Source organism: Rhinolophus sinicus, linkage group LG16, assembly GCF_036562045.2.
Source record: "Rhinolophus sinicus isolate RSC01 linkage group LG16, ASM3656204v1, whole genome shotgun sequence".
Lineage (NCBI taxonomy): Eukaryota > Metazoa > Chordata > Mammalia > Chiroptera > Rhinolophidae > Rhinolophus > Rhinolophus sinicus.
Window position 1 is genome coordinate 33902777 of NC_133765.1, and position 26042 is coordinate 33928818.

The 26042-nt window shown below is 48.5% G+C and overlaps 1 protein-coding gene across 14 annotated transcripts in view; it reads right to left on the reverse strand.

Moving 5' to 3' along the window:
- Positions 1–3510: 3510 nt before the first annotated feature.
- The window catches only part of KDM2B (lysine demethylase 2B), a 131561-nt gene continuing 109029 nt past the window's right edge, over positions 3511–26042 (reverse strand). For 10 of the 14 annotated variants that reach the window (XM_074321539.1, XM_074321537.1, XM_074321543.1 and 7 more), the window contains 11 exons: positions 22800–23024; positions 17438–17581; positions 16185–16272; positions 15745–16013; positions 15432–15545; positions 14749–14787; positions 13943–14625; positions 13123–13286; positions 12874–13035; positions 12082–12300; positions 3511–4817 (listed from right to left, as the gene is read on the reverse strand). In XM_074321539.1, coding sequence (XP_074177640.1) covers positions 4636–4817; positions 12082–12300; positions 12874–13035; positions 13123–13286; positions 13943–14625; positions 14749–14787; positions 15432–15545; positions 15745–16013; positions 16185–16272; positions 17438–17581; positions 22800–23024 — 2289 coding nt within the window. In that variant the 3' untranslated portion in view covers positions 3511–4635. The remainder of the gene's footprint in view (positions 4818–12081; positions 12301–12873; positions 13036–13122; positions 13287–13942; positions 14626–14748; positions 14788–15431; positions 15546–15744; positions 16014–16184; positions 16273–17437; positions 17582–22799; positions 23025–26042) is intronic. The other 4 variants (XM_074321536.1, XM_074321542.1, XM_074321548.1 and 1 more) reach the window with 1 other exon arrangement.

The window sequence follows — 26042 nt, forward strand, 5'->3', positions numbered from 1 at the left end:
TCCAAGTTGGGCTCTATTCCATTGATCTACATACCTGTTTATGCCAGTATCATACTATTTTGATTATTGTAGCTTTAGAGTATAGTTTCATATCAGGGAGCATAGTACTTCCCACTTGGTTCTTTCTCAAAATTTCTTTGGCTATTTGGAGTCTTCTGTGGTTCCATATACATTTTAGGATTAGTTCTATTAGGTTGGTGCAAAAGTAATTGCGGTTTTTGCAATTAACCTTTTAAACCGCATTTACTTCTGCACCAACCTAATACTTCTGAGAAGAATGCCATTGGTATTTTAATAGGAATTGCACTGAATCTGTAATATTGCTTTAGGTAATAAGGACATTCTAATATTAATCTTTCCATTTATTTGTATCTCTTTCAATTTCTTTCTTCAATGTCCCATAGTTTTCAGAATACAGGTCTTTTCACCTCTGGTTAAATTTACTCCTAGATATTTTTTTTTTTGATGCAATTGTAAATAGGATTTTAAAAAATTTTCTCCTTCTGACTGTTCATTATTAGTATTTAGCAATGCAACAACAGATTTCTGTATATTGATTCTGTATCTTGCAACTTTACTGAATTCATTTATCCTAATAGTTTTTTGGTGGAGTCTTTAGGGTTTTCTCTATATAGTATCATGTCACCTGCAAATAATGAGTTTTACTTCTTTCCGATCTGGATGCCTTTCCTTTTTCTTTTCTGATTGCTGTGGCCAGGACTTGCAATATTGTGTTGAATAGAAGTGGTGATAAGTGGGCAGCCTTGTCTTGTTCTTCATATTACAGGAAAAGCTTTCAGCTTTTCACCCGAGAATGTTAGCTCTGGGTTTGTCGTATATGGCCTTTGTCATGTTGAGATTACATTCCTTCTATACCCATTTTGTTGAGTTTTTATCATACCCATTTTGTTGAATTTTGTCAAATGCTTTTTCTGCATCTATTAAGATGATCATAATGGTTTTTATCCTGTTAATGTGATGTATCACGTTGATTTAGATGCATCCTTGCATCCCTGGGATAAATCCCACTTGGTCCTGGTATATAACCCTTTTAATATACTGTTGAATCCGGTTTGCTAATTTGTTGAGAATTTTCCCATCTTTGTTGATTAAGATTATTGGCCTATCATTTTCTTTTTTTGTGATATCTTTGTCTGGTTTTGGTATCAGAGTAATGCTGGCTTCGTAGAATGAGTTTGGAAAAAATGCCTAATTTCTCAGCTAATTCCTGGTGGGTTTTTATCTTTTGACTCTGCAGTGGTAACACACATGCCTTCAGGTACTTGGGGTCCAGGAGTTAACAGACCTGAAAATTATAGCAAGGGCGGCAGATAGTCTGCTCCTGTGCTTAGGACAGAAAGTTTGGCCAGTGTGAAGAAAAGCATGCCTTTCTATCTTTTCTGGTTTTGAGGGTCAAAGCATGTAAATCAGGGCCCCATGGATATTTTCAAATACACTTCTCTCGTTTGCCTAGAGCCCAGGGAGGGTGTCGGCCACAATTCACACAAACCAGCATAAGCAGATCAGTACCTCCCTACAGAAGCAGGAAAAGCTCAGCCCCCACTGAAGCTTTAGAGTACTTACCTTGTCTGTACTTTTTGTGAGACAGTGAACTCCAGAAAGCCATCCTTCCCCACAAATTGCTAATTTGGTAGAGGGAAGTCTTCAAATCCAGGCCAGGAGACAAGAGTAAACTAGAAGCTGAGCAGAAGGTGCTGGTTTGTCTAAAGTTAAATTAGAAAATTGAAATTTATTTGCATATAGTCTCAGCTTAAAATAACTTGTTCAATGGTTTCCTCTTAGATTTATATATTAAGTTTCAAGTGCTTGTTTTTAGCAAAAGAACAACTCAGTGGTGGATCTTTTTAGGTGTTTTGAAGTAACCTTCCTTTAGTGAGAAGCCAACACACACATTTTTAGCCTAACGAACTTGACACTGGAATGACTGGATTACAAGGTGCTTACTTGTGTGGCAGAGGACACAGATTTCTCTCTGGAATTTGCATTTTGCAGCTGGCATGCCATGCCTCGTTAATTTTCTGAATGGGTCATATCACATACAGGTAAAACTCTGAAGGTGCAAAATGGAATACAATGGCATCTCCTTTTCCCTGTCCTCACGGTATGGAAGGAAGGAGAGTCCTCTTTTCTGGGTTAAACAGCTGTGCTCCAACACAGGAAGCACTCCCGTGGTTTATGGTTCTTTCCTTACATAGGCAGATGTGGTGCATGGGCTCAGGTCAGCTGTTTGCAAGCATCTGATTATATGGCCTTATCTAAAGCTCATTTTTAAATAACAGGTCTGTACAGAGACTGTGCTGGGGTAAAATCTTAATTGGACGTTTCAGTACACTTGGGGAGATGGGCAGAAACTCACCTGTGACCACTGCACTACGGCAACCTGCCTGAAGCCCGGAGATGGTGTGTCTTGGTTCTGTGATGTGTCCCTGTGGTAGCTTTGGCTCCCCAGCTCTGGCAGCCCCTCCTCTGCCTCCTCTCTCAGCAGACTTGCATGCTGCCAGAAACGTTACAGGAAAATCAATGGCCTCTAAGCCTGAGGACTTCACCTGGAAACCACTATGACCCTTAAAACAATTTCCAAGGAAGAGGATGCTTCTACTAGACATTAGGGTAACTCTTACTCGGAGGTTAAGAGAACTCAGCTGTGAAGAAAACTGCAACTGGGCCTCTTGTGGGGGCGCTCCATGATCAGGCTTGCAAAGGTAGGCCACGTTTTATGAAAAACCAGAGTTCAGTCCATCTCCTGAGTTAAATTCTGGGGTGCAGCATCTTCAGGTGTCTCCAGTTTGAGTCAGAAAAGATCTCTGGGTTTAAATTAACAGGAGGCACGAACCTGGATGGGATCTAAGACCATTTTTTGCCATTGAGAAACTATGGCAAATATGAAAACTACCATTAGTGGAAAAGGCTTGTCTCATGAGACCCGTCTTCTGCTGCTACTGATTCCTGAGGGGAAAGCGGGGTCATCTTCTCCATTTCCAGATACTGTGGAACAGTTGTTTCTGCCATGGAGTATGAGGTTCCAGGGCCCCGTCGTTAAAAAAAATACTGTGAGCTAAAACTACTTCTCACTGGTTTCTGTGTCTGCCACTTGGGGAAGTTGCCTCCAGTGGAGGTCGAGGAAATGGAGCCACCTTTTATAGTGGAAATACTAATTGGCTGTGGACATTATGTTATAGAGGGGTGGTCAGAGGTACCCAAGTAGGTGAGCCACCCTGCCCCTGAGGCAGTTTGTGTCTAATTCCTACACGTGGCCATTGGTGTAGCATAGTTCTTTCTCCTTACCTTTATTAGCCATAAACAGTAAGATCTCTTTCTGAAGATGGAAAAAGACATGTACCAAGGAGCCACTGCATTTCTCAGATGAATAAGAAATTATAGCTTGTTTGGCTTCAAAACAAGGTAAACTAGGGTTGAGATGACCGCCTCTTGACTTCCCAGTCAAATGTCTAGTCCACTCCTAGAACAGAAACCCTCAAAGTCCAAGAGTGTTTTTTTGTACAATTGTTTATACAAACTCAACAAAGGTAAAACCGCGTCAGGGAAGGTCTAGGAAAACAACACCTTACGACAATGGCACTTATGAATGCATAACTGGACAACTGGGAAATAGCCGTTAGAAACCTTAAACGAGAACTCAACTCACACTTCAAAGGAGAGAAAACAGGAAAAGAAAGGCTATGTTGGGCCATTTATTCTACTTCTTGACTCACCATATTAAATTAGATCTATGTAGAGAACAAGAGCTCATGCTGGAGCAAAACCCTCCTGAGTGCAAAGGCTGAAGTTGGAATTTCAAAATTTGAGAAAAAGGTGAATTCTATACAGAAGAAACTTGGCAAAGTGTCTTACGTCGACTATAATTTACATCTATGCACAACATGCTTATGTAACTTCTTGACATACAAAGCAGCCTCTCAGCTTCCAGATAAACATGCTTTTAAATGGAAGGTCTCAGCCTGCTTCGCCAGATCTGGGCACATGTGCAGATGGATTATTTGTGTTGATGAAGTACAGGTTAAGTTCTCTCCTACCTTAAGGAAATCAGGAAAGTTGGCAATCATAAAACAAAAACACTGGTATGCATTCAGACCTTGCATAAATAACTTTTAAACAATTTGTACAAAAATAGTTCTGCGTAATGTAAGAGTTAACAAAACCAAACAAATATGTCAAGATGGCAGATGTGGTGTGTGGTCCACTTTATATTGACACCCAAAACCCTGGAGTTGCAAGGAATAGGTGTCCAAAATAAAACACCACCACAAAACAAAACAAAAAACACCTCTCCTAAGCTCATGCTTTGATAAGAGAAGTTATCCAAAGTCTATCCTCCTCTTCAACAGGAATGTCTTCTTGGTAAAGGCCGCCTTAGAAATGGTCCAGGAAGCAGTGCAGTTACGATTCAGACCAAGGGAAAGCGTCCGGCTCATCATCCCCGGGTGGGGGAACGGCTTATCCCTTAGCAAGACTTGCAAAATGGAATCGTTCTGTTGTCTGTTGTCCCAGGTTCCAAATGGAAAATAAAAGCCCTAGTTTTTGTAAAGTCTTTTATCCTCCCCTGCCACGTCCCTTCCCCCTTCCCCTCCCTGTATTTACACACCAGTCCTTGGACTAACTCAGTTTTTGCAGGAGTTTTTCTTCCACTTGCCCAAACTGGACACTCACAGACATTTCAGCTATGAACTGCTCACAGCCTTCCTTGGTAACTTGCTTGCAGTACCTCAGGTCAATATGACAGATATTTCCACAGCGTTTGAAGAAGGACAGGCACTGGTCAGTAACCTTATTACAGTCTACAGGAAAGAGGAAACAATGTGAGGTGGAGGGAGCGTGGAGCCCAAAAGTCCCCCCAAAGCCCAGGAGCTCAGTAATTGAGAAACGGGACTGAACTCGAGCATATTGCAGCCCCTGGTGCCCTAAGGAAAATGACTTCCTTGAAAGCTCTCTTCAAAGGGGACCTGGTTTCATCTACCAATTAGAAAGAAAGGTTAATATATACTTGAAAAGCATTCAGACTGTTCCAAGCGAAACCACTTAGAATCTTCTACCTTTGTATGTATATGGTCTCATGTAAACAGGTCTCCTGTGTGCTGTGTAAAGATAGGATCACAGATATGTTCACTAGCTTGCTTTTCCCATGTCACAGTGCTGAGGACCTCTCTGCACATTATATTGTGTGCACTTATCTGCTTATATTCTTCAGATACATTCCAGGGGAGAAATGCTAGGTGGGAAAGAGAATATCTGGTCATCTTGGGATCCTTTTTGCTTGTGGGCAGCAATGCATCAGAGTGAGGCACGGCAAGCCTGCCAGCCCTTTTACTGAAAGGTCACCGGAAACCAACGTGCTAGAAGGGGCTGGGGAGAGTCTCTACAGAGAGCAAAACCAGAAGTCAGAATCCTTTGTCATGCACCCTACAACCGTGGATTTCTATTTGTACTTTGATTCCGTCATACTCTTTTTTAGAACTGAATCCACAGTCAACTGGCTTCAATGCCAGTTAGCATCTCACTGAGGCTCAGTGTCCCCACTCTGGGCAGGATGAATGGTTCATCTCAATGGTATTAACCTCGAGACCTTTGCTTGTCATCAGTCGTATCCACATGTTCATTTTTCTACTAAATTGAGTAGGAATAAAAACAGTAAGGGCAAACTGCAGTAATGCATACGAGGCTGGTGCTCCCTCTGTCTTATCAAAGTCCCTGCAGGTTAAGAGGTGGCATAAGGAAGTAAAATCATAGCACCACATGAGTCACCAAAGAACTGACCGCCTTTATACAAGTAGCCCCTTTCAGACAATCTCAGGTCAGCACAAAATCTTTGCACACACACACTTTCTTGGATGCACATTTCAGACAAGGTAAACAACCCGATTTCATAAAGGCAGGTGGAGGGGTTGAGATGGGGGAGGGGGAGAAGCTGGAGACTCAGGACCTGCGTGACCTACAGCGGGTCCCTAAGGGACCCAGAAACGGCTGCCAGCGGAGGGGAGCGCCCGTGCGGTATGGAGGCCCATTCAGAGTGTGCGGCTACACTGAGCACTGCCACTGCTGAGAACACCCTAAAGATGAGCACAGTTATGTCATGTCACAGCGCTCCCGCTGTGGACAAAGTATGTAACCATCACCTATGTGGTTTTCTTGCCAAAAGTGTCTAACCAGAATCTAAACAAGCCTCTGGAACTAACGGGCAATTTAAGGAAATACAGGAGATTTGAGTACAAGCTAAAGGATACCATGAAGACAGCAAACTCAAATGTGGGACATTCTATAAGAAAACCATGCTAGGTCAGTTCAAAGGTCAATGTTGGGGGCCGGGAGAAGACTACACGGACGGTTCTAGAATAAGAGATTACATTTGGTTGTCTTAACTCTTTAATCTTTTCCTTTGGTGTGACACTGCTATTATTGTAGTTATGTGGGGAAAATGTCACACTTAGTGCATGCTGAAGTATCTAGGTGTTTATGGGTAAAGTGTCACAATGTTTGCAATGTTCAAATCACTAAACAAAAAAAGGGTCTATATCAAACAATGTGACCTATAAAGATGAACTCCTACAAAATATAGTCTAGACAGATCAATGCATTAAATTTTATAAAGTGATACTTAGGAAAAGAAGAATTATCTCTGCTTGCAGATGACATGATTTTATATGTGAAAACTGTAAAATTACACACTACTAGTTCTAAACGAATTTAGCAAAGTTGCAGGATACAAAATAAACACAAAAAGTGGTTGCATTTCAATAGACTAACAGATGAACACTCTGAAAGAAAACTGTAACAATTCCATTTACAATAGCATCAAAAATAATACTTAGGATTAAATTTAACAAAGAAAGTGAAAGACTTATACACTGAAAATTTAAAAACACTGCTGAAAGAAATTAAAGAAGATGTAAATAAATGGTAAGACATCCCATATTGATGGATTGGAAGACTTAATTTTGTTCAAGTGTCAATACTACCCATAGCAATCTATAGATTCAATGAAATTGCTATAAAATACCAACAGTATTTTTGCAGAAATAGAAAAATCCATCATAAAATTTATGTAGAATTTTAAGGGGCCCTGAATTGCCAAAACAATCTTGAAAAAGCAAAAAAAAAAAAAATTGGAGGACTTCCTGATTTCACAACTTTACTACAAAGCTGCAGTATGTTTACAAATATACAGACCAATGGAATAGCAAAATAAACCCTCAAACGGTCAAATAATTTTTGACAGGGGCCAAAAAATTTAATGGGGGAAAAGACAGACTTTTCAACAAATGGTGCTGGGAAAACTGGATATCCACATGCAAAAGAACAAAGTTGAACCCCGACCTCACACCATATACAAAAATTGAAATAATCCAAAGACTTTTAGTATCGGAGCTAAAACTAGAAACTCTTTAGAAGAAAATGGGAAAATCTTCATGACCTTGAATTTGCCAATCATTTCTTAAACATGACACCCAAAGCACAGGCAAGCAACGAAAAACAGATTGAACTTCATCAAAATTAAAAAACCTGTGCAAAGGACACTACCAAGAGAGTGAAAAGACAACACAGAATGGGAGGAATTTGCAAATTCATGTATCTGACAAAGGATTAATATCAAGAATACATATACAAGTTTTACAACTCAACAACAAAAAACCTGATTAAAAAATGAGCAACAGATGTGAATAGACATTTCTTCAAAGATGATATACAAATGGCAAATAAGTAAATTAAAAGATATGCAACACCACTAATTATGAGGGAAATGCAAGTTAAAACTACACTGAGATCTTTCGTACCCATTAAAATGGCTATTTTTAAAAAAATAAGTAATAATAAAGATACAGAGAAAGTAAAGATGGAGAAATTGGAATCCTTGTGCACTAACAGTGGAATGTAAAATGGCTGCAGCTGCTGTGGAAAACAATAATCCTTAAAAATATTAAACACAGAACATATGATCCAGCTAGTCCATTTCTGGGTGTACAGGCAGACCTCAGATATTGTGGGTATGGTCCTGAAGCACCGCAATAAAGCGAGTTACACAAATGTTTTGGTTTCTACTGCATATATAAAAGTTATGTTTACATTATGCTGTAGTCTACTAAGTGTGCAATAGCATTATGTCTAAAACAATGAACATAATTTAAAATTATTGCTAAAAATGCTAACTGTTATCTGACCTTCAGCGATTCGTAATCTTTTTGCTGGTGGAGAGTTACCTTCAATTTGTAAAAAAAAAAAAAAAAATGCACTATCTGTGAAACACCATAAAACAAAATATGCCTGTATACCCAAAAGAACTGAAAGTGGGGACTCAAACAGGTATTTGTACACCCATGCTCATAGCGGAATTATTCCCAACAGCCAAAAGATGGAAGCAAACCAAGTGTCGATTGATGTAAGACTGGATAAACAAAATGTGATCTATACATAGAATACTATTCAGCTTTAAAAAGGAAGGACATTCTGACACAGGCTACACCATGGTTGAACCTTGAGAACACCGTGCTAAGTAAAATAAGCCAGTCACAAAAACAAAAAAACAACTACTGTGTGATTCCACTAAGATGAGGTACGTAGGGATCAGATTCACAGAAACAAAGTAGAATAGTGGGTGCCAGAGACAGGGAGAAGGGGGAACGGGGAGTTACTATATAGTGGGTGCAGCATTTCTGATGGGGTGAAGAAAAAGTTCTCAAGATGGATGGTGGTACCTGCTGTGAGTGTACTTAATATGCTAATTAACTGTACACTTAAAAATGGTTAAAATGGTAAATTTTATGTGTATTTTACCACAATAATTTTTTTAATTTTGAAAGCTAGAGAAGAGGTAACAATTCAGTAGACTTCAGCAAACTTAACCTTAAACTGGCTGAAGGGAAAGAAGAGAAACAGATTTATTCTACAAAACACCTCAAAGATTCAGGTTCTGCAGCAACAGGTACACTGGAAGTGGGGCTGAAGAAAACCGTCTGTGCAGGGGTTAGACACAGAAGGACTGGGTGAAAATCTGTGTATAAGGAGCAACAGATGCGGAGACTCCCTTTCCCAGCAGCAGAGTGGAGTTTTAGTCTCTGAAGGGTAAGAGAAAGTCTCTGGACTGGACGTAACCAGGAACCGTGGACGGTAGGGGCACCCACTCAAAATCAGGAGGCTATGGGGAAACGTACCTGCTGACTAGATCCCCTGCCAAGCCCCAGAACACTGGCAACCCAGCCTGCACCCTCCAGGTGGGGGGGACCTCAGTCCTGACAAGCCTGAGCAGCTGAAGAGGAAAGAATGAAAGACCTCACGTATGAATTTCCCCACAGAAACGATGCATGCTGACCACTGAACAACTGTCCATCGCAGACCAGCTCCACCTCCAATTACGGTAGAGTGGACAACCATGCATCGACACTAAATCTAGGAGGGCCACTGACTGTACCTGAAGGAAACCATCTGTGCAGGAAGAAAATGAAACTATCACTATCCTCAGGATGGACAATACCTGGATTCAAAAAAACAGGCCACTCTACGAAAGTTCAGAGGACAAAACAGAGCGGTAAAATTAAAAATGTAGGTTGAACCATGAAACTGCCAACATTTGACTGTTTTGACCTATATAAACAGCAGCTTCCTATGGTTCAACCTAACGACAGAAGACATGAAAACCTCACTCTATGAACTGTGTGATAAAATGAAGGAAAACTCCCAGAAAATAGAGTAAAAAGACACAAAGGTAGAAGATGGGAGGGGAAAAAAGATATCATAGGACTAGTAAAGAAAGAGAAAACTGAAGGGAAGGAAATTAAATAATTCAAGGAAATTTCCCAGAACTGAAGGACTGAAAGGGTTCATGAGTATTCAGTGTGGTAGATTAAAACAGACTGAAAACAAAGCTCCTCATCGAGAACTGCAGAAAACAAGAAACATAAAGGGTCCTTCCTACAAACTTCCAAAAGAGATTCACTGAAGGATGAACAATCAAATGGTTTTGGACTTCGACTCTGGGCAAATATGGGATATCAAGGAAAAGGGGTCCCCTGCACCAGACTGACCAAGGGAAGCCCTGGGATGGCAGCTGTGCAGCAGGCAGAAGCAGCTGTTCAAAGGGGGCAGGAGTCCAGAAGGGAAAAAGGGGAGGAAAAGAAGCCCAGGAGAATGGTCTCCTATAAAACTGTCAGGGCCCCGGTGAGTGGGGCAAGACTAGTACTCATGTCTGTTGTAGAGTCTGCTTAGAAACTCAGCAAACAAAAATGAGCCAATTATTAACTTCAGGGGAAAAAACAGCAAGAAAGGAAAACATACTCTTAATACACAATTGGCCCAACAGTGGACAATACTTAGGTGACTATAAATAATAGTGACTTAACCACAAATTGGAAAGCTGGAGGGAGTAAGGGACATTAAGAGTAGTAATCCGTGTGTTATACAAAACACTGAATGTCTGAATGGAAAAAAAAAAAATCAAGAAGTAGCAATGCAGGTTTGCTATTTGGAAATATAGAGGTAAATACAGAAAGCACTTGAGTTGATGGTAGTTCCCTCCGGATGAGGTCAGGGTGGGGAGGGAAAGGCAAAGGGCTGGCTGCCTTGAGCGTCCAATCAATATTTCTAAGGAAATTCAGCCCGAATAACATAAGCTAGACAACTGTAACTTCACTTTGTCACCAGGCCAGACCCTCCAACCAAGTTCAAGGACCCTGAAATGTGTCACATGCCGTCCATTTTGTGGCGCAGATTTATTTTATCATTAACTCACCTAATACTGATGGGAAGGGAACACATCTGAAAAACAAATGAATCTGGAAGACACTAGATAAAGAGATTTGCCTTCACAACTCAACAAGAATGCAGAGATCTGTAAGTCCTGAGATGAAAAGGTGACCTGAATGGACTGCGGTGGAAAACAAAATGCAAAAGAGGATTTACACAGCCACGCATCACGGGCCACGCTGCAGGGAGGGGGTTCGTCCTGGGATCTCTGCTCCGCATACACAGGCACTCAAGTGGAGTAAATAAAAAGCGCTCACTGGCTACCAAGCGCTTAGAACACGACGTCGCGCAGGCAGCTAGCTCCAGCATCAATCCAAGACCACGAGCCGAAACGGGATCCTGGGAAACCTCACTGTAATATGGCTCTCTGTCCTCTGCCTCCAGGGGGAGGGACAACCCTGCCACCAAAACTCTGAGGAGAAATGTTTTCCTAGGCACGTAGGGACAGCATTATCTCGTGCCGTCCAAACTTCCCCGCTCCCGCTCGAAAGTGGCACTGTCAACAGGCAGGTGTTTGTCAGGCATGAACGTAGGATGCAAAGAGGCAAACAACTAAACAGCACGTGAGTCCTGATGAAGCAAAACACAAGACTGGATTGTGTCAAATGTAATTTAAATGAGACAATTAAATTATTGCTTGGTAAACTTCTGCAAGTTTCATTTCTTCTTTTTTTGTTTTTGATCTCATCTAAATCTTACAGACCCAATCCAGCCATCCCTATGCTTTCAGACCAATACTTGGTTAGCTGGGCTGAGAACGGACAGTGTTGCCTCTGTCCCCCTCACTGTCCCTCACGTCCCAGGTCCTTAAGAACCGACTCCTGCCCCACTAACAAGCAGATTCCACAGCATGTGCGACAGATATAGAAGCCTAAGGGCACCAGCTGTGGGGTTTTCTGCTTCCCAGACACCGGCCCTTTGACAGCAGGGTCGGGAGTCATACAGGAACCAAGCCGCTCACTCCACCTGCTGAACCTGCTCGGCCTGGCCTGGCCTCACTGCCCACCGCTCTGCCATGCCCTGCTGCCAGGTGCCAGCCCGCCCGCAGCACTGACAGAAGCTTCCATGGCAATGTGTTTCGGGTCAGAAACCACAGCTACATGCGCGCTCACTGCTACCAGCACTACTTTCTTGGTAGCAATTATTACAAATCCGGCAAAAACTTCTTTGTTTAATATGTTTCCCCTCTACGTTAGGCTGTGTGTCTGATTCGATCACTGGTACGTCCTAGCACCTGACCTTGCGCCACTGTGACAGCAGGCGCACAAATGTGGAATTCCCTGCCCATCCCAGGGGGTGCCCCCGACTGACCTGACAGGTTGATTTCAGTTAAGGAGTCTCGGGTGGTGGTGCCCACAGCAGTGAGCAGGTTGATGGACTGGTCAGTAACATGGTTACAGTAACTAAGGTGGAGCTTAGAGAGCAGGGGCATATGGCGAATGATGAGCCTCAGGGAGGCGTCCGTGATGTCCAGGCCGGCGAGACGCAGCTCCACGATGTTCCGGAGCTTGCTCCGATTGTCCATCTGACCTGGGGGGCAGGGAGCAGGCAACACATCAGCCTGACAAGACTTGAAAGGCCTACCAGCCAAGTGTTAACACTTGGGTTTCATTTTGCCGTTTCCCAAAAAAAATCAGAAGTCGTTCCAACAATTAAAAGTCAGAAGATTCCACATTGAATTTTACACTTCTAGATTCTTGAAAAATCAGGCGACCTGGAAACACAGAGCCCACATTTCCACCCAGCAGTCCTGGGCCAATAGCGCCGCATCAGCACAGCAGCTCTGGGTCCCGCTTTCCTCACATGAGCTGCTGGCAGGGAGCAATAACCCCCAAGACCCTCTGTGAGACCCTGTCCAACCACACTGACCCCGACGCCCTCAGGGACCGGAAGCCGAGGCAGTCAGATGTATGTGGAGGCCCGAGGTGTGCACGAGCCACCCCAGCACCCGGGGCTGAGAACGTGGCAGCTGGGACTCATGTCTGTGTCCTCTAGAGAAGCGCTGAGGCCAGAGGAGGCTTGAGGATGCGCACGCCTGCCAGGGAGGGTCTGTGGTGAAATCCAGCTCAGTTATCCCTCCATGTGACCCCCTTGGCCACTCACCTGGCCTGTTATCCGTGGGTGGGGACAGGAGATCCCGCATCTGGGCATCCTTTAGCCCTTCTACCCACTGGACATCGAGGGTCCGGAGCAACGGACAACTGGAGCTACAGAGGGCTGAGACCGCGATCCACGAACAGCCCGACAGCACCAAGTCTCGGAGCCCTAGAGGGCAGAGAAGGGGGTGGCAGGTCAGGCGACACACCCCAGACCCCACTCCTGCACATGTGGGGTCCCTAGCCCAGTGCTCACCAGGCAACCGGTTGATGAGCCAGCTCAGCTGTTTCTTGGAGATATTGGTCCAGCTGAGGTCCAGCGAGACGGGCTGGCGCCGGATGATGCCGCTCAGCATGAGGGGCGTGATGGACTTGCAGTGGTTCAGGTCGATGCGGGTCCACAACCGCTTATCACAGCACCTGGAGGCCAGGCCAGCACAGAGGGCACCGTCAGGATGGAGGCTCACGAGGGGAGCCCCTGCATGGCTGTGCTAACTCCCCGCCTACCGAGCTCGGGAGGTGGCTCCTTACTCCACTCTCTGGCACCTTCTCTGTTTAGCTCCCGTCTGCCCACACCTGGGCAACACTGCCACAGGGAGCCCATGGGAGGCAGTGGCACCTGCTCTCCATCAAGCCCTTACTGGGGGCTTTACTATGCCCTCTCCACACCATTGCTCTGAACAGCCTGCAGGGCAGGCATCAGACCCATTCACAGATCAAGGTAAATGACTCGGCCACAAAGCTAGGAAGTATCAAAGCTGCCACTAAGGTCACTAACTGGCTCCCTTGCTGTGAACCTGGGCTGACACTTTAAGGACACGACTCCAGCTGGTCTTCAGTTCATCTCCCAAGAAGCAAAATCAGGGACGCAAATAGGGTTCACCTCTTCTGACAAGACCAGACTGACCGGAATGACGTAACTGCCTGGAACTCTTTGAGGAGGATAATTAAGGTCGACTGGCCTTAGAAGGAGAGAGTGTGACGAGTGACTCAGGTGGGACACATGTCACACTTGCACCATCCCTAGTGTAGCCTAAGCGTCAGCCGAGAAGCTGACAGGGCCCGCGGCCGCTCACCAGCGGTTCCAGGTCCTGCAGACCCGCATGCACACACACAGGTCTCGGTGGCTGAGGTAGCTGAAGACGGCCATCCACACCTCCCTGTGCATGACATGGGCCGCCCCATCATCCAGGGGCAGCGAGTCGGGCGGGGGGCTGATGGGCGGCGGCCGGATCACGTGCCGCTCCATCTGGATGCACTTGGGTGGGGACACAGAGGGAGGGGGCCGGGAGATGACACGGGGCGGGCTGCGCAGGCCGGGCCCCAGCTGGTGCCGCAGCTCCCGAGAGGGGCCGTTGAGCCCCTTGCTGAAGCGGTGGGGGCGTTCGCAGACGCCCAGGGGCCGCTTGGGCTCCTCGTTCTCACTCTCAGGCTCCGACTTGATGGGCTGGTGGTTTTCGTTGGCCAGGCTGCTCTCGGTTTTCTGGATCTCCTGGTTGAGCTCCTTGCTCAGCTCCTTGCTCAGCTCCTTGTTGGGGAGTCGCCGTTTCCGGCGCATCTTCACCTTCTTCTTCTTCTCCTCGGGGCCCTCGGCCCCCTCGGTGCTGGGCCCGGCTGTGGGGGAGCTAGAGCGGGAGTGGTCGCTCTCCCTGGTCTTGGGGGGCGCCTCGGGCAGATCATCCTCCGGCTCCTGCTTGAAGCGCGGAAGCGGCTTGTTGGCTAGAGCCATCCGGTCCTCGGCGTTCTTCCAGGACCGTCGCTGAGGGAGGCGGAGCGAGGGCAGGTAAGCCCCGGCTTAGGGCTGTGCCCACCCAGCCCCCCCTAACCCTTCTCCCGGGACCCACTGCACCAGGCCTAGGGTGAAGGGAGGGGCAGATGGTACCTTCTTCCTGAAAAGCTTATCTTCTTTGCCAGGTTTTAGCTGCCACAGGAAAGAAAGGATGCAGAGCTTGCTCCCCGGGCTCGTGGGATGTGGTTCCCTCCACACCCAACCTCACCACCAGCCCAGTCTCTAGAGCAGGGGCTAGAGGGGCGCCTTCCCCACAAATCCCATCTCCTCCACTCTGATAGACTGTTGGGCCCTGCCCGCTGGTTTTAAGAATCTGGAAGTGGAGGAGTGCGGTCGAATTGTTCCCACCCAATTGACCTCCCACCCTTGACCAGACCCAGATATGCAGTGGCCTGTTCAGGTTGGGACTTGGCCCTGGGAGCCAGTCCTGGGGGCAGAGTCTGCAGATTCCCAGGCGAGCCTTAATGGCTAAAGCTGGGAGACGACGACCAGGCGCCACCTCGTGGCTGATGCTGAAAGGGCCGGTGGGCGGAGCTGGGCCACCGGGATCCTCCGAGGTTCCCCGAGCTGCAGGGCTTCCCCGCGCAGCTTCAGCTTCCCAGGCCTCACGCCAGAACCACGAGCCAGAGACCTGGGCTGAGGCCTGGGAAGCTCCGGGGCACGGGCACCTGGGAGCGGCTGCGGCATTGGGCTGGAGGACCAGTGGGGCGGGGGTGCGGAAGGCCCAGGCTCCCAAGTCCCCAAGGCCTCGGGAGGGCGGGGCGACGTGGGAGCACCTGCTGCTGGAAGTAAGTGAGGCTGGATCTCCACCAAGGGCTGAGGCTGCTGCCTAGAGGGGGCCTCGGCGAGAGGTGAGAGGAGGAACCGGGGGACGTTTGAAGCGTCGAGGCCTAAAGGGGTGTGAAGAGGAGTGACTCGCTGGCTTCCCCTCCTCTGGGGCCGGGCTCTCAGGGCTTAGGTGACGCTCAGAGCAGCCAGAGGCCAGGGTCCCGAGTTCTCCCCACGGCCCCTCCCCGCCCCCTCAGCCCTGCACCCCGGACCAGACCGGCCGGCCAGGCCACCCCGCGCCTCGCCCCTCCCAGTCCGTACTCGCTTGCGTCCACTTGGCTCTTGGGGCTTCTCGTATTTCCGCTTCCTCCTCAGGTGCACATCGTCCGACTTTCGGCGCAGGATACCGTCAGAGGGCACCTTCTTGGGGTGCTCGTCCGACCTGCGCCGGGGAGCCTCCTCACACTCACTCCGCCGCTTGGCAGGCTCCTGCCCTTCCTTGTTGTCCCGGTTCATCTTCTGCTCCTTGAGCAGGGAGCCGGGTAGGTTGGAGGCGTACTTAAAGCCAGGGCCACGCTTTTGCTTGTAGGCCAAAAAGAGAGAAGGAACAAACGAACTGTATATCTTTGGACGAGCTGCACCCTCCCCGAGCCCGCGTGCACCCTACCGGCATCAGGCAAATGATGCGGGGCAGGCTGCGTCTGGGAAAGCCAAGGTCTGTCCCTCCGGGGCTGGCCCCTGGACTGGGACACCGACACTCACTTTCCCGGTCTTGCCAGCGTGGTTACACTTGGGACACTCCCAGCAGTTGGGAAGCTCATCATTGACCACGCCCTCTGACTCCTTAATCTGCAAGCGACAAGGCCAGTCAGCAAACAGGGAGGGGAGGGGGCAGGAACATCAACACCCCACTCCCAAATGCCACTGCCATCCCACCTTTGGCCAAAAGGAGACAAGAGTGTAACCAGGTGGCTCAGGATTCAGGCTCAAACCTGGATTCTGCCTCTCACTAGCTCAGTGACCCTGCGCCAGTCACTCCACCCCTTGGGCCAGTGCCCTCATCCTGGATCTGGAGAGTCCCTATCTCACCGGGGCCCTGTGAGAACGCGATGAGATAACCAGTAGAGCAATTAGCTCGGGGCCTGGGGTCCAGAAGGACCCAACAAATTGTTCAGTCATTTCGCACCCCGTACTGGGTGCTGTTCTGGCCCCAGTGGCGCTTCTGATCTGGGAGAGAGAGAAGCAAGCAGGTGAGGAAGACATGAAGGTGTGACTTCCAAAGCTGGGGGACATCAGAGCCCCCTTCAGGGTGGGCGGGGTGTGTGTGTGGGGGTGTCAAAACAAACCCCCACTGCCACCACAGAGGGAAAGGGACCACTTCACAGCTGAGGTACCACTGGGGCAGGCCTAACCTGATCTCTACAACACAGACACACACGGGCTGCCACCTCCGCCGACAGGAAGGTACAGGTATGATGACATTCTCTTGGGACAGAAGCTAGTGCCAACCCAGAGCGGTCTCTTCCTTTCAAAGGAAGAACCTGCTCCCCAAGACAGGCAGGTCCAGCATGGCGGTCCCCAGGAAAAGGCCGGCTGGCCCTGAACACACCAAGGGCAGGTTCCTGGCGCACAGGAACAGGAGCACAACCCTTCGTTGTTACTGGACCAGCCCTCACCTGGCCAGCCCTGTTCTCTCAGAAGCCCCGAGCCTGGGTCCTCTAAGCAGCCTAACCGCCCAGTCTGTCCTGCTGGCCCAGGTGCCAGCCTCTGGGAACTCTCAGTGGCTCTGAGGTATGGAGGTGGCCATTCCCTCAAAGACACGAGCGAAAGGTCTGAACTATCCAGACCCTTCTCACCCTCAGCTCATCACATGACACACAGAATTCCCCAGACTTGGGGGTCTTCCAGGGAAAGATTCCAAGCACCTCCCCTGCCCCGGGCCCAGCGGCGGCCCTCCCAGAGGCGCTGGGTGGAGGTGTGGAGCAGCATAGGCAGATCCCCGGGGACCGCTCACCTTAAGGCATCCGGGGTGGATGATTTCATTGCAGATGGAGCACTCCATGAGCATGAGGTTAAACTTGCCTTCTTCCTCTTCTACTGTGTCCTCTTTCCCCGCCTCGCCGCACACTAGGCACACAGCGGTGTGGGGCAGCACTGGCTGGAGAGCCGGGGAGAGCAGAAAAGTCAGCAGGGGCCAGACCCCAGTGGGCAATGGGTCAAGTGCCATAAGTGGCTCTCGGGCCTGCCAGGAGACAGCAGAGAACTGGCCTGGCACTGCCATCCATCCATCCATCCACTCACTCACTCACTCGTCAGGCACCTGCTACCTCTGTGTGCCAGGTACTGCTCTAAGTGCTGGGAATATAGCAATGAATGAGAGAGAGAAACACCTCTGTCATCTTGAGCTTACATCTTAGTGGAGGAGGGACAAAATGGGGAATGACACAGTATATCACATGGTGACAAGGGAAATGGAGAAAAACACAGCAAGGAGGGCCAGGGCCAGGGGTAAGGGGTGGGGGTGCGGTAATCTGAAATGTGGAAGTAGAGACAGCCTCACATTTGAGGCTGGGGTATAAGCCGAGCCCAGATCTGTGGAGGCTGAGGCTGCATCTCACCAGCGGGTATCAAAGCATAGCTCATGGACTCAGAGGTCCCCATGACCTATACAGGGAGGCCGGGGAGGTGAAGACTCCGTTCAGAATAATACTAAGACGACACTTGTCCTTCTCACTGTGCTGACATTTGCATGGCTAGCTGGTGGCACTAGTTGGGGCAGGGCTCCCAAGCATGATGGCAGTCACTGGGCAACTCCTGGCCACATACTCATGAAAAAGATCACCAGTTTCACTGAAGAGCGTCTCTGATGAAGCAGTCAAAATTATTCATTTCATTCAAACTTTGACCTTTGATCCTTTCAATATGCTGCGTGACAAAAGAGGAAGTGTGCACCGAGCACTTCTGTAGCATACCAAAGGACGATGGCTATCTGAAGGAAAAGCACCCGCGTGGCCAAGTTGGGGGGATGACCTGGCCACTTTCTCCACAGAACATCATTTTACTTAGAAGAAGCACTGATTTAAAAACACAAAACAAAACATGGGTATTGGCATATTTTCTCAAAGACAAAACAAGTAAGCCTATCACTTCTAGAAAAATAGCTTACAGCATGTGTTGCAAACGATAAAATTCTAATTTTCAAACAAAACTTAGAATTTTAGAAAACACGTTAGCCACCGCCGCCTGGACAGCTTCCCTATACTTAAAGACTTTTCTGACAAGGCGGGTGGTGATAAGAAATGTGGTTTGGTTTTGGTTTACATTGTACAATGCTATGCACCAGGTATTTAGAAAATCTGTACTAACTCCGGTGAGCCAGTAGTTTCCAAATGGCCGATGCATGACGTTACAACATTGTGTTTGAGCAAATGAGCTATTCAATGGGCAACAAAGACTAATGAACTTTAATGTAACAGTATGAAAAATTTGTTGATACAGTTTCAGATTCCACATTACAACTAACCTTTAAGAAATTGCCATCGTTTTCTTTCTGGGGGAGTACCAGAAAAGAATATCCACAATTACATGGAAGGGCTAGTAAAATACTCCTCCCTTTCTAACTACCTGAGTGAGGCCAGATTTCACTCATATATCCTGTTTACCCGAAAATAAGACCTAACTGGACAATCAGCTCTAATGCGTCTTTTGGAGCAAAAATTAACATAAGACCCAGTATTATACAATATGATATTATATATTATACCCAGTCTTACGTTATATAAGACCCAGTCATATGATATGATATGATATGATATGATACCTAGTATTATGTATTATATATTACATAAGACCGGGTCTTATACTAATTTTTTCTCCAAAAGACACATTAGAGCTGATTGTCCAGCTAGGTCTTATTTTCAGGGAACCACGGTAGTTCCTCCAAAACAACATATTGCAACAGAAGAATTATAAAAAGAAATATGAAAAGCCAGGTCTTTTACAATGAACCAGACATAAAAGAGATTTACGAGAATACCTGAGTAAACAATGCCATTCTCCCTAACTTTTGTTTTGGAAGAGGTAGTTATTTCTCATAGGAATGTTAACATGTAGTGAGTATTTTTAAACAAATGGAAAACATTTTCTGTATTTCCCCGTATTAATTTTGAATACAGTAATATTAATAACTCATATAAGCAAAAGGTCTTTGGGGTCTTCATGATTTTTAAGAGGGTACAGGGGTCCTGAAACCACAAAGTTTGAGAACTGGTGTACTAGGCCGTAAAACCCTACGCTTCCTCTCTGCCCCATACACACCTGTCTCCCAGCACCGGATACAGGACCCAGGATCCAGAGGAAACACACAGGCAATTTTTACTCATCTGAGTGAGAGGAGCTTCAAATAAACTGGGATATTACATTCCACCGTATCCCAGTGAAGAAGCCCACAAAATGGATCAAACATTTGAATTCAAAGAAACAGAACACTGAAGGTCAAAGAGTAACTGTTCCTTCAACAAATACTTAACAAACATCTGCTAAAGCCTAAAGCAAGTAGCCGAGAGGGGAACAGTGACAAGAGAGAGGGCTGCTTCCTCAAGGTGTACGGGACGAGGAAGACAGACCGCCCTGACATCCTAGGAAAACAGGGAGAAGTCGTGAGCAAGTGTTAATGAGAAGCAGCAGAGGCTGGCTGCTGGAGGGACTCACAGGCCAGGGGATCTGGGCTCCCGCAGGCGGCAGAAGAGGGGAGCGCAGCTGGACTGGCCCTGGGAGCACTGGTCTCCGCCGGGGTAGGAGGCTGACTGAAGAAGGTGAGGAGAAGTAGAATCAGAAGTGAAGCTGCTGCAGAGATGCACGAGGGGAGACCCAGGTGCTGGACAGTGGGAAGGGATAACGTCTGCGGAGGAAGCCTCGTGGAGACGGGAGGGGCAAAGGGAAGGTGCGTACGGAGAGAGAGGCAGGCACTGGCACATCAAGAGAGAAGGGCCTGGAAAGGGAAGAGAAGTGAGCCTGCAGAGATGGGTAAAACGTGGCAGGAAGTATCCCAACAAAGTGGAGAGGCTAGAAGAAGAGTAAGAAGGTCCGAGGGTCAGGCCAAGTCAGCAGCTGCTATCAGTTCCAGAAGCCACATCAGGGTGGAGGAAAGACACCAAAGTGAGGTTTCCTTCAACCAGCACTGACTGCCAGGCAGCGGCCTAGCGTCAGAGCTGCAAAGACTAGGTGACAGCAGACAGGTTTCCTGTAACGACCCGGATACTGCGTGCAGGGAGGGGGTGGCAGACAACAGCACTAACGAAGAGAGAGTCCTGGGTCACTGCCAACATGCCAAGTTTTAGGTGACACTGTTCAAAACCAACAGTCCCTACAGATGACCTCACATAAATCCCGACGAGGCAACGAGTCACATGGACCCTTGCTCCAGAAAAATGCACACACACACACAGGCACACAGATAAAAATCTGTATTTAATTTCAAGGGAGAGCTCAAATTCTCTGAAATCCATTCAAATGACCTGGGTACAGTACAGGTAACAAAAACACAAGCAGTGAAACTTAAAAACTTCTGCACAGCAAAGGAAACAACCAACAAAGTGAAAAGGCAGCCTATGGAGTAGGAGGAAATATTTACAAACCATGTATCTGACAAGGGGCTAATGTCCAGATTATATGAAGAACTCCTACAACAATAAAAATACAAAGGATTCAATTTTAAAAAATGGGCAAAGAACTTCCACAGGCATTTCTCCAAAGAAGCTACACAAGATGGCCAACAAACAGGAAAAAACGCTCAACACCACCCATCATCAGGGAAATGCAAATCAAAGCTAGGGGATATCACCTCGCACCCATACAGATGGCCGTTATCAAAACTCCAGAAAATAACAAGAAACTGTGGTGATAAACAAGAAATGCAGACAAATGGGAACCCTTGTACACTGCTGGTGGGAAAGTAAAATGGAACAGCCTCTCTGGAAAACAGTGTTTAATTTTTAACAATTAAAAATAGAATTATCAAATGACCCAGTAATCCCACTTCTGGCTATATATACAAAAGAATTCAAAACAGGACCTCAAAGAGATGTTGGCACACCCATGTGCACTGCAGCTCTAGTCACAGCAGCCCAGAGTCCGTGGAAGCCACCAAAATGCCCACCAACAGATGAATGGGTGAAGAAAACACAGTACAAATATACAAAGGAATACTATTCAGCCTTTAAAAAGAAGGAAATCCTGTCACACACTACAAAGTGGATGAACCTTGAAGACATTATGCTGCGTGAAATAAGCCAGTCACAGAAGGAGAAATCCTGTTTGATTCCACTTACACCAGGTGTTTAAAGTAGTCCCACTGAGAAACAGAAAAGAAACAGAAAGTAGAAAGGGCTGGGGGAGGGGGAGGAGGAAAGAGGAAAGAGGCGGAGCCGTTCCATGGACCCAGTTTCCATTTGGCAAGATGAAAATGTTCTAGAGATCAGTTTTCATAACAATGGGCATATAGGTAATATGACTGTACTGTAATTTAAAAATGGTTAAGATGGTAAATTTTACGTTAAGTATTTTTTTTACTACCCACCCACACCCAAAAACCACAGGCAATGTGTGTGGAGGGAGAAGGGGAAGGTGGCCCTGTGCCTGCAGGGGCACCGGACAGGGAGAAAAGCTCCCACCAGGTTGGCCTGCAAACGAGCCTGTTTTCACATGGGAGCACGGACACCATTCCCCCCACACGGAGGAGCAGGGAGCCCTGAAAGCAGTGCCCCAAGGAAAGCACAGTGTGTGTGGGGGTGTCTGCGCAGACCCCGGGCATGCCAAGCTGTCAGCGTCTGCACCCACTGCCCGTCCTGGGGCAGCACGAGTGGCGGGGAGAGGCGTCAGGGGACTGGCCAGGCTCTCCAGCGCCCAAGTCCTGGGCACCATAAATCAGTCCCCCTGATCCAGGGCAGCCCCTCCAGGAGGGGCACTGACCTCCCACCCAGACCTCTGACTTTGAAGACAAGACAGGAAGGAAGGGCGGGAGGGAGGGCCTAGAACCGTCTTGAACTGGACCATAAATGTTGGCAACAGGGTCACAGACAGGACAGGCTGCCCTGACATCTGCAGTGGCAGACACTTCAAAGCCCCCAGTCATCTAGGGAAGGAAGGAGTTGTAAGATCACCAGACGATGAAGGAAACGGAGCCTGAGCACGTGGCAGGCCCGCCCCGAGTCCGTATGGAATCTGAAAACAGCACTCCTCTTCCCGAGGGAGCATCTCTCAGGAGTTTCTGCTGGTGAAACACTCTCCTTAAGCAGAGGGACTGGAGAGACCAACAAGTAGAGGGGGGCCAGGGTCCTGGAGGAAAAGGGCTGCGGGGGCACCCTCCGCCCACTCACCGCGATGCACTGCCGCATGATACAGCTCTGCTTCATCCGCCCAGGGCCTCCGAACTTCTTCATGTCCTTGCAGAAGTGGCACTCTCCGCACTCGGTCCGCAGGCAGGCCTCGCACTTGCGGCATCGCGTCCGGCGCCGGCGAGCTCCCGCCGTGGTCCGGTTGGCGGCCAACTTCACCGCGGAGGCCGGGCCCAGCTTCCCCTTGGGCCGCCCTACCGCCCGGTTCTGCGGGAGAACACACAGGACTGGTGAAATTCCAGGCTGCAGGGCTGGTCAGACCCCCAGCGGATGGTGTCCCCCCAAGGGGTAACCCCAGGACCTCAGAATGTGACCTTCTTGCCAGAGGCAACCAAAGTAAAGCCAAGTCATTAGGGGGCCCTAATCCAGCATGGCCAGTGTCCTTAGGAAAGGGGGGAATTTGGACACAGGCAGAAGAATCATATGTGAAGACACAGGCAGAAGACGGCCCCGTGACCGGAGTGATGCCGGCAAGCCAAGAAATGCCCAGGACTTCAGGGAAGTCCAGAAGCTGGAAGAAGCAAGCAGCCTCCCCTGGGGCCTCCGAGGGAGCATGGCCCTGTCGGCCTTGACCTCAGATGTCTAGTCTCCAGACCTGTGAGAGAATGAAGTTTCTGCTGCTTTAAGCCACCCTGTTTGTGGTGCTTCATCATGGCAGCCCCAGGAAACGAAGGCAGAGGGCACCCTGGTTTCTGAGGGCAGCATGCCCTGGCTCAAGTCACTTTCGCGGCCCCAAGTCAGGCCAGGCCCTGTCCCCTCTGCCAGGAATACCCACCCTGCCCAGTGGGCTAACACCTCCTCACCCTGCAGGACCCAGTGTGCACACTGCTTTCTACGGGCAGCCCTCCCTGACCACCCGGCACTGCCAGGCCCCCTCACAGCACTTCTCATAATTGTCTGTTCTTCTGCAGGCCTTCCCTTTGAGACAGGAAGCTTAAGAAGGCAGTTATCAAGGGTGTCTTGTCACCACTGTCCCTCGATAAGATGACGGGCACATTAAGACATGCTCAAGAAACCAAACAAAGCCCAGGAGAATGAGACAGTAACCCTAAGGAACCTTGACTTCTGAGACCTTCTCTAAATGGGCTCCAAATCCATCTTACGCGGTGACTCAGAAGGAAACAGCGACAGGTAGAGTAAATGCTACACAGGAACTAGCCAGCTGCAGGGCCTGCTCTGAGCTCCTTACATCCGGGCCACTGGCCTCAGCGCCCTGCACACCTGCTTCTGTGCTGCAGCTCCTGTCTGCAGAGGTATCCTGTCCCCCGAGGACTGAAGTAGGGAGGACCAGGATGATAGAGTACGTCTTGTCTGAAGCACCTGAGTAGCACAAGTATGCTGAGAAATGGTTCATCCCCGTAAGGGAGACACACTACGCACCCCAAAACTTCTGATCTAAACGGCATGTACTGCGCAAAGCCCCTTCTCAACAAGCTCAGTCCAACCCAGCCTTTCCATTTAAATTGCTTGTCATACTTGGATCCTTAAACAAAATCGCATCTTCTTGTTAGCTCCCGGGGACAGCAGGATGGTTACAGTGTACCTCCTTCCAGAGACCTTTCGCGCCCCACAACACACACTGCAACTCCCCCAACACCACAGGTGCTATCTAGAAACGTACAACCACATCAGGAAGAAAACCAGTCAGCCCACCTTGCTCCGTGCATAGAGCCTCACCATCATCGATCTGCCGCTGGCCCCTGCGGAGAGCTCCAAGTCTCACATGCACTGTCCCACACGCACCTTTGGGTGTTGACACCTGAGTGGATCCTTCCCCCAGGTTTATTTTCCCAGCAGCCTACAGCATTCAAGGAGACGGCAAGGCCTCTGACGGCAGGAGGCGCCCACCTCTGCTGCTCTGATTTTCATCCAGCTCAACTTGCTCCGACTCCGCAGAGGAAGAGTAAAGACCCGGCTCCACTGGCCCCCATGTCCTCACCTCCCGCCGTGCCATGCCCACCAGCCCCGGGGCAGCCAAAGGCAGGCCTACACACCAACCAGCTGCTTCAGTAATGGGCTGCTCCACCACGTAGCGAAGGGTGTCACAGGCCTCCTCACACGGGTCCCTATACTGCACCACAGGGAGGCCGGGGGCGCCCCAAGTCTCCCATTCTGCGGCGATACCACCTTCAGAGAGATAAATTTACCTACACAGCACACGTCAACTCAGGTCAGGTCCTGCTGCCAGAGGAGCAGGAAAAAAAAGAGGCCAGTTTTCAGAGCCTTTGGATTTGAGAATGGCACGTAAGGGACCGTGACCTGAAAACTAAGCAATGACAAGGATGGTGTCAATAGCGAAGGTGGATATTTGCCGAGTGCCCGCTATTATATGCTGATCAGTTTACATATATTACTTAATTTTCCCAATAACCCCATGAGATGCCATTTTTCAGATGAGGAAACTGGAGCTAGAGGTTGAGTGACTTATTCAAGGTCACAGAGCCAGGAGAGGACACGCACACACCCCTCCCCGAGCCATGCTCTGAACACCACAAACTACATGACCCATCGGCAAGGTAGGGTGAGAGCCCAGAGTCCAGTGGAACCAACCACACACCCCTGGAAGACGTTCACAGCGGCTGCTCCAACGCCCTTGACGGGCGCATACATGAGGTGCAGAGAGGCACGTATGTGTACTTCCAGAAAGAGGGAACCCAGGAAGGTTCCTCCCTCTCTTCCTCTCCTCACAGCCCGGAAGACTTTCTGATACAGACCGCACCTCCTGTTACCAATTCACTCTTCAAATCACCAGTGTGGGCAATGAGGTAGGCGACTCAGCGCCCCGAATCAGGTACAGAGAGGGCAGCACACGGGCCAGCCTCCAACGACAAAACCAGAGCCCTGACCCCAGAGGAGATTCTAAGGTCTAAGTTTCCTAGGTGAAGGACTGAAAAAGAAAGGAAAAAGGAAAAAAAAACCTCCAGGAGTCCAAACGTGGCTCTTCCCTCCCACTTGGGAACAGCAGGTATAAATAGCCACTGAGCCAGGCCTCTGCCCACAAGGGCAGTGTCTCTTGGAAGTAAAAGAGTTGGGCAGATCCAGCCAGAGTCACAAAGCTTGTACGTGACTGTGCCAAGCCCACTTTCCCATGCTTTCCAAAACACACTGCTATCTGAAGAAGCACTTTTCCAACCTATGCAAAAAACAAATCTGCCTGGATTTCAATGGCAGCTAAGACATCTTGGAAAATGACAGAGCAAATAACAGGCAACACCTCGAAAGACG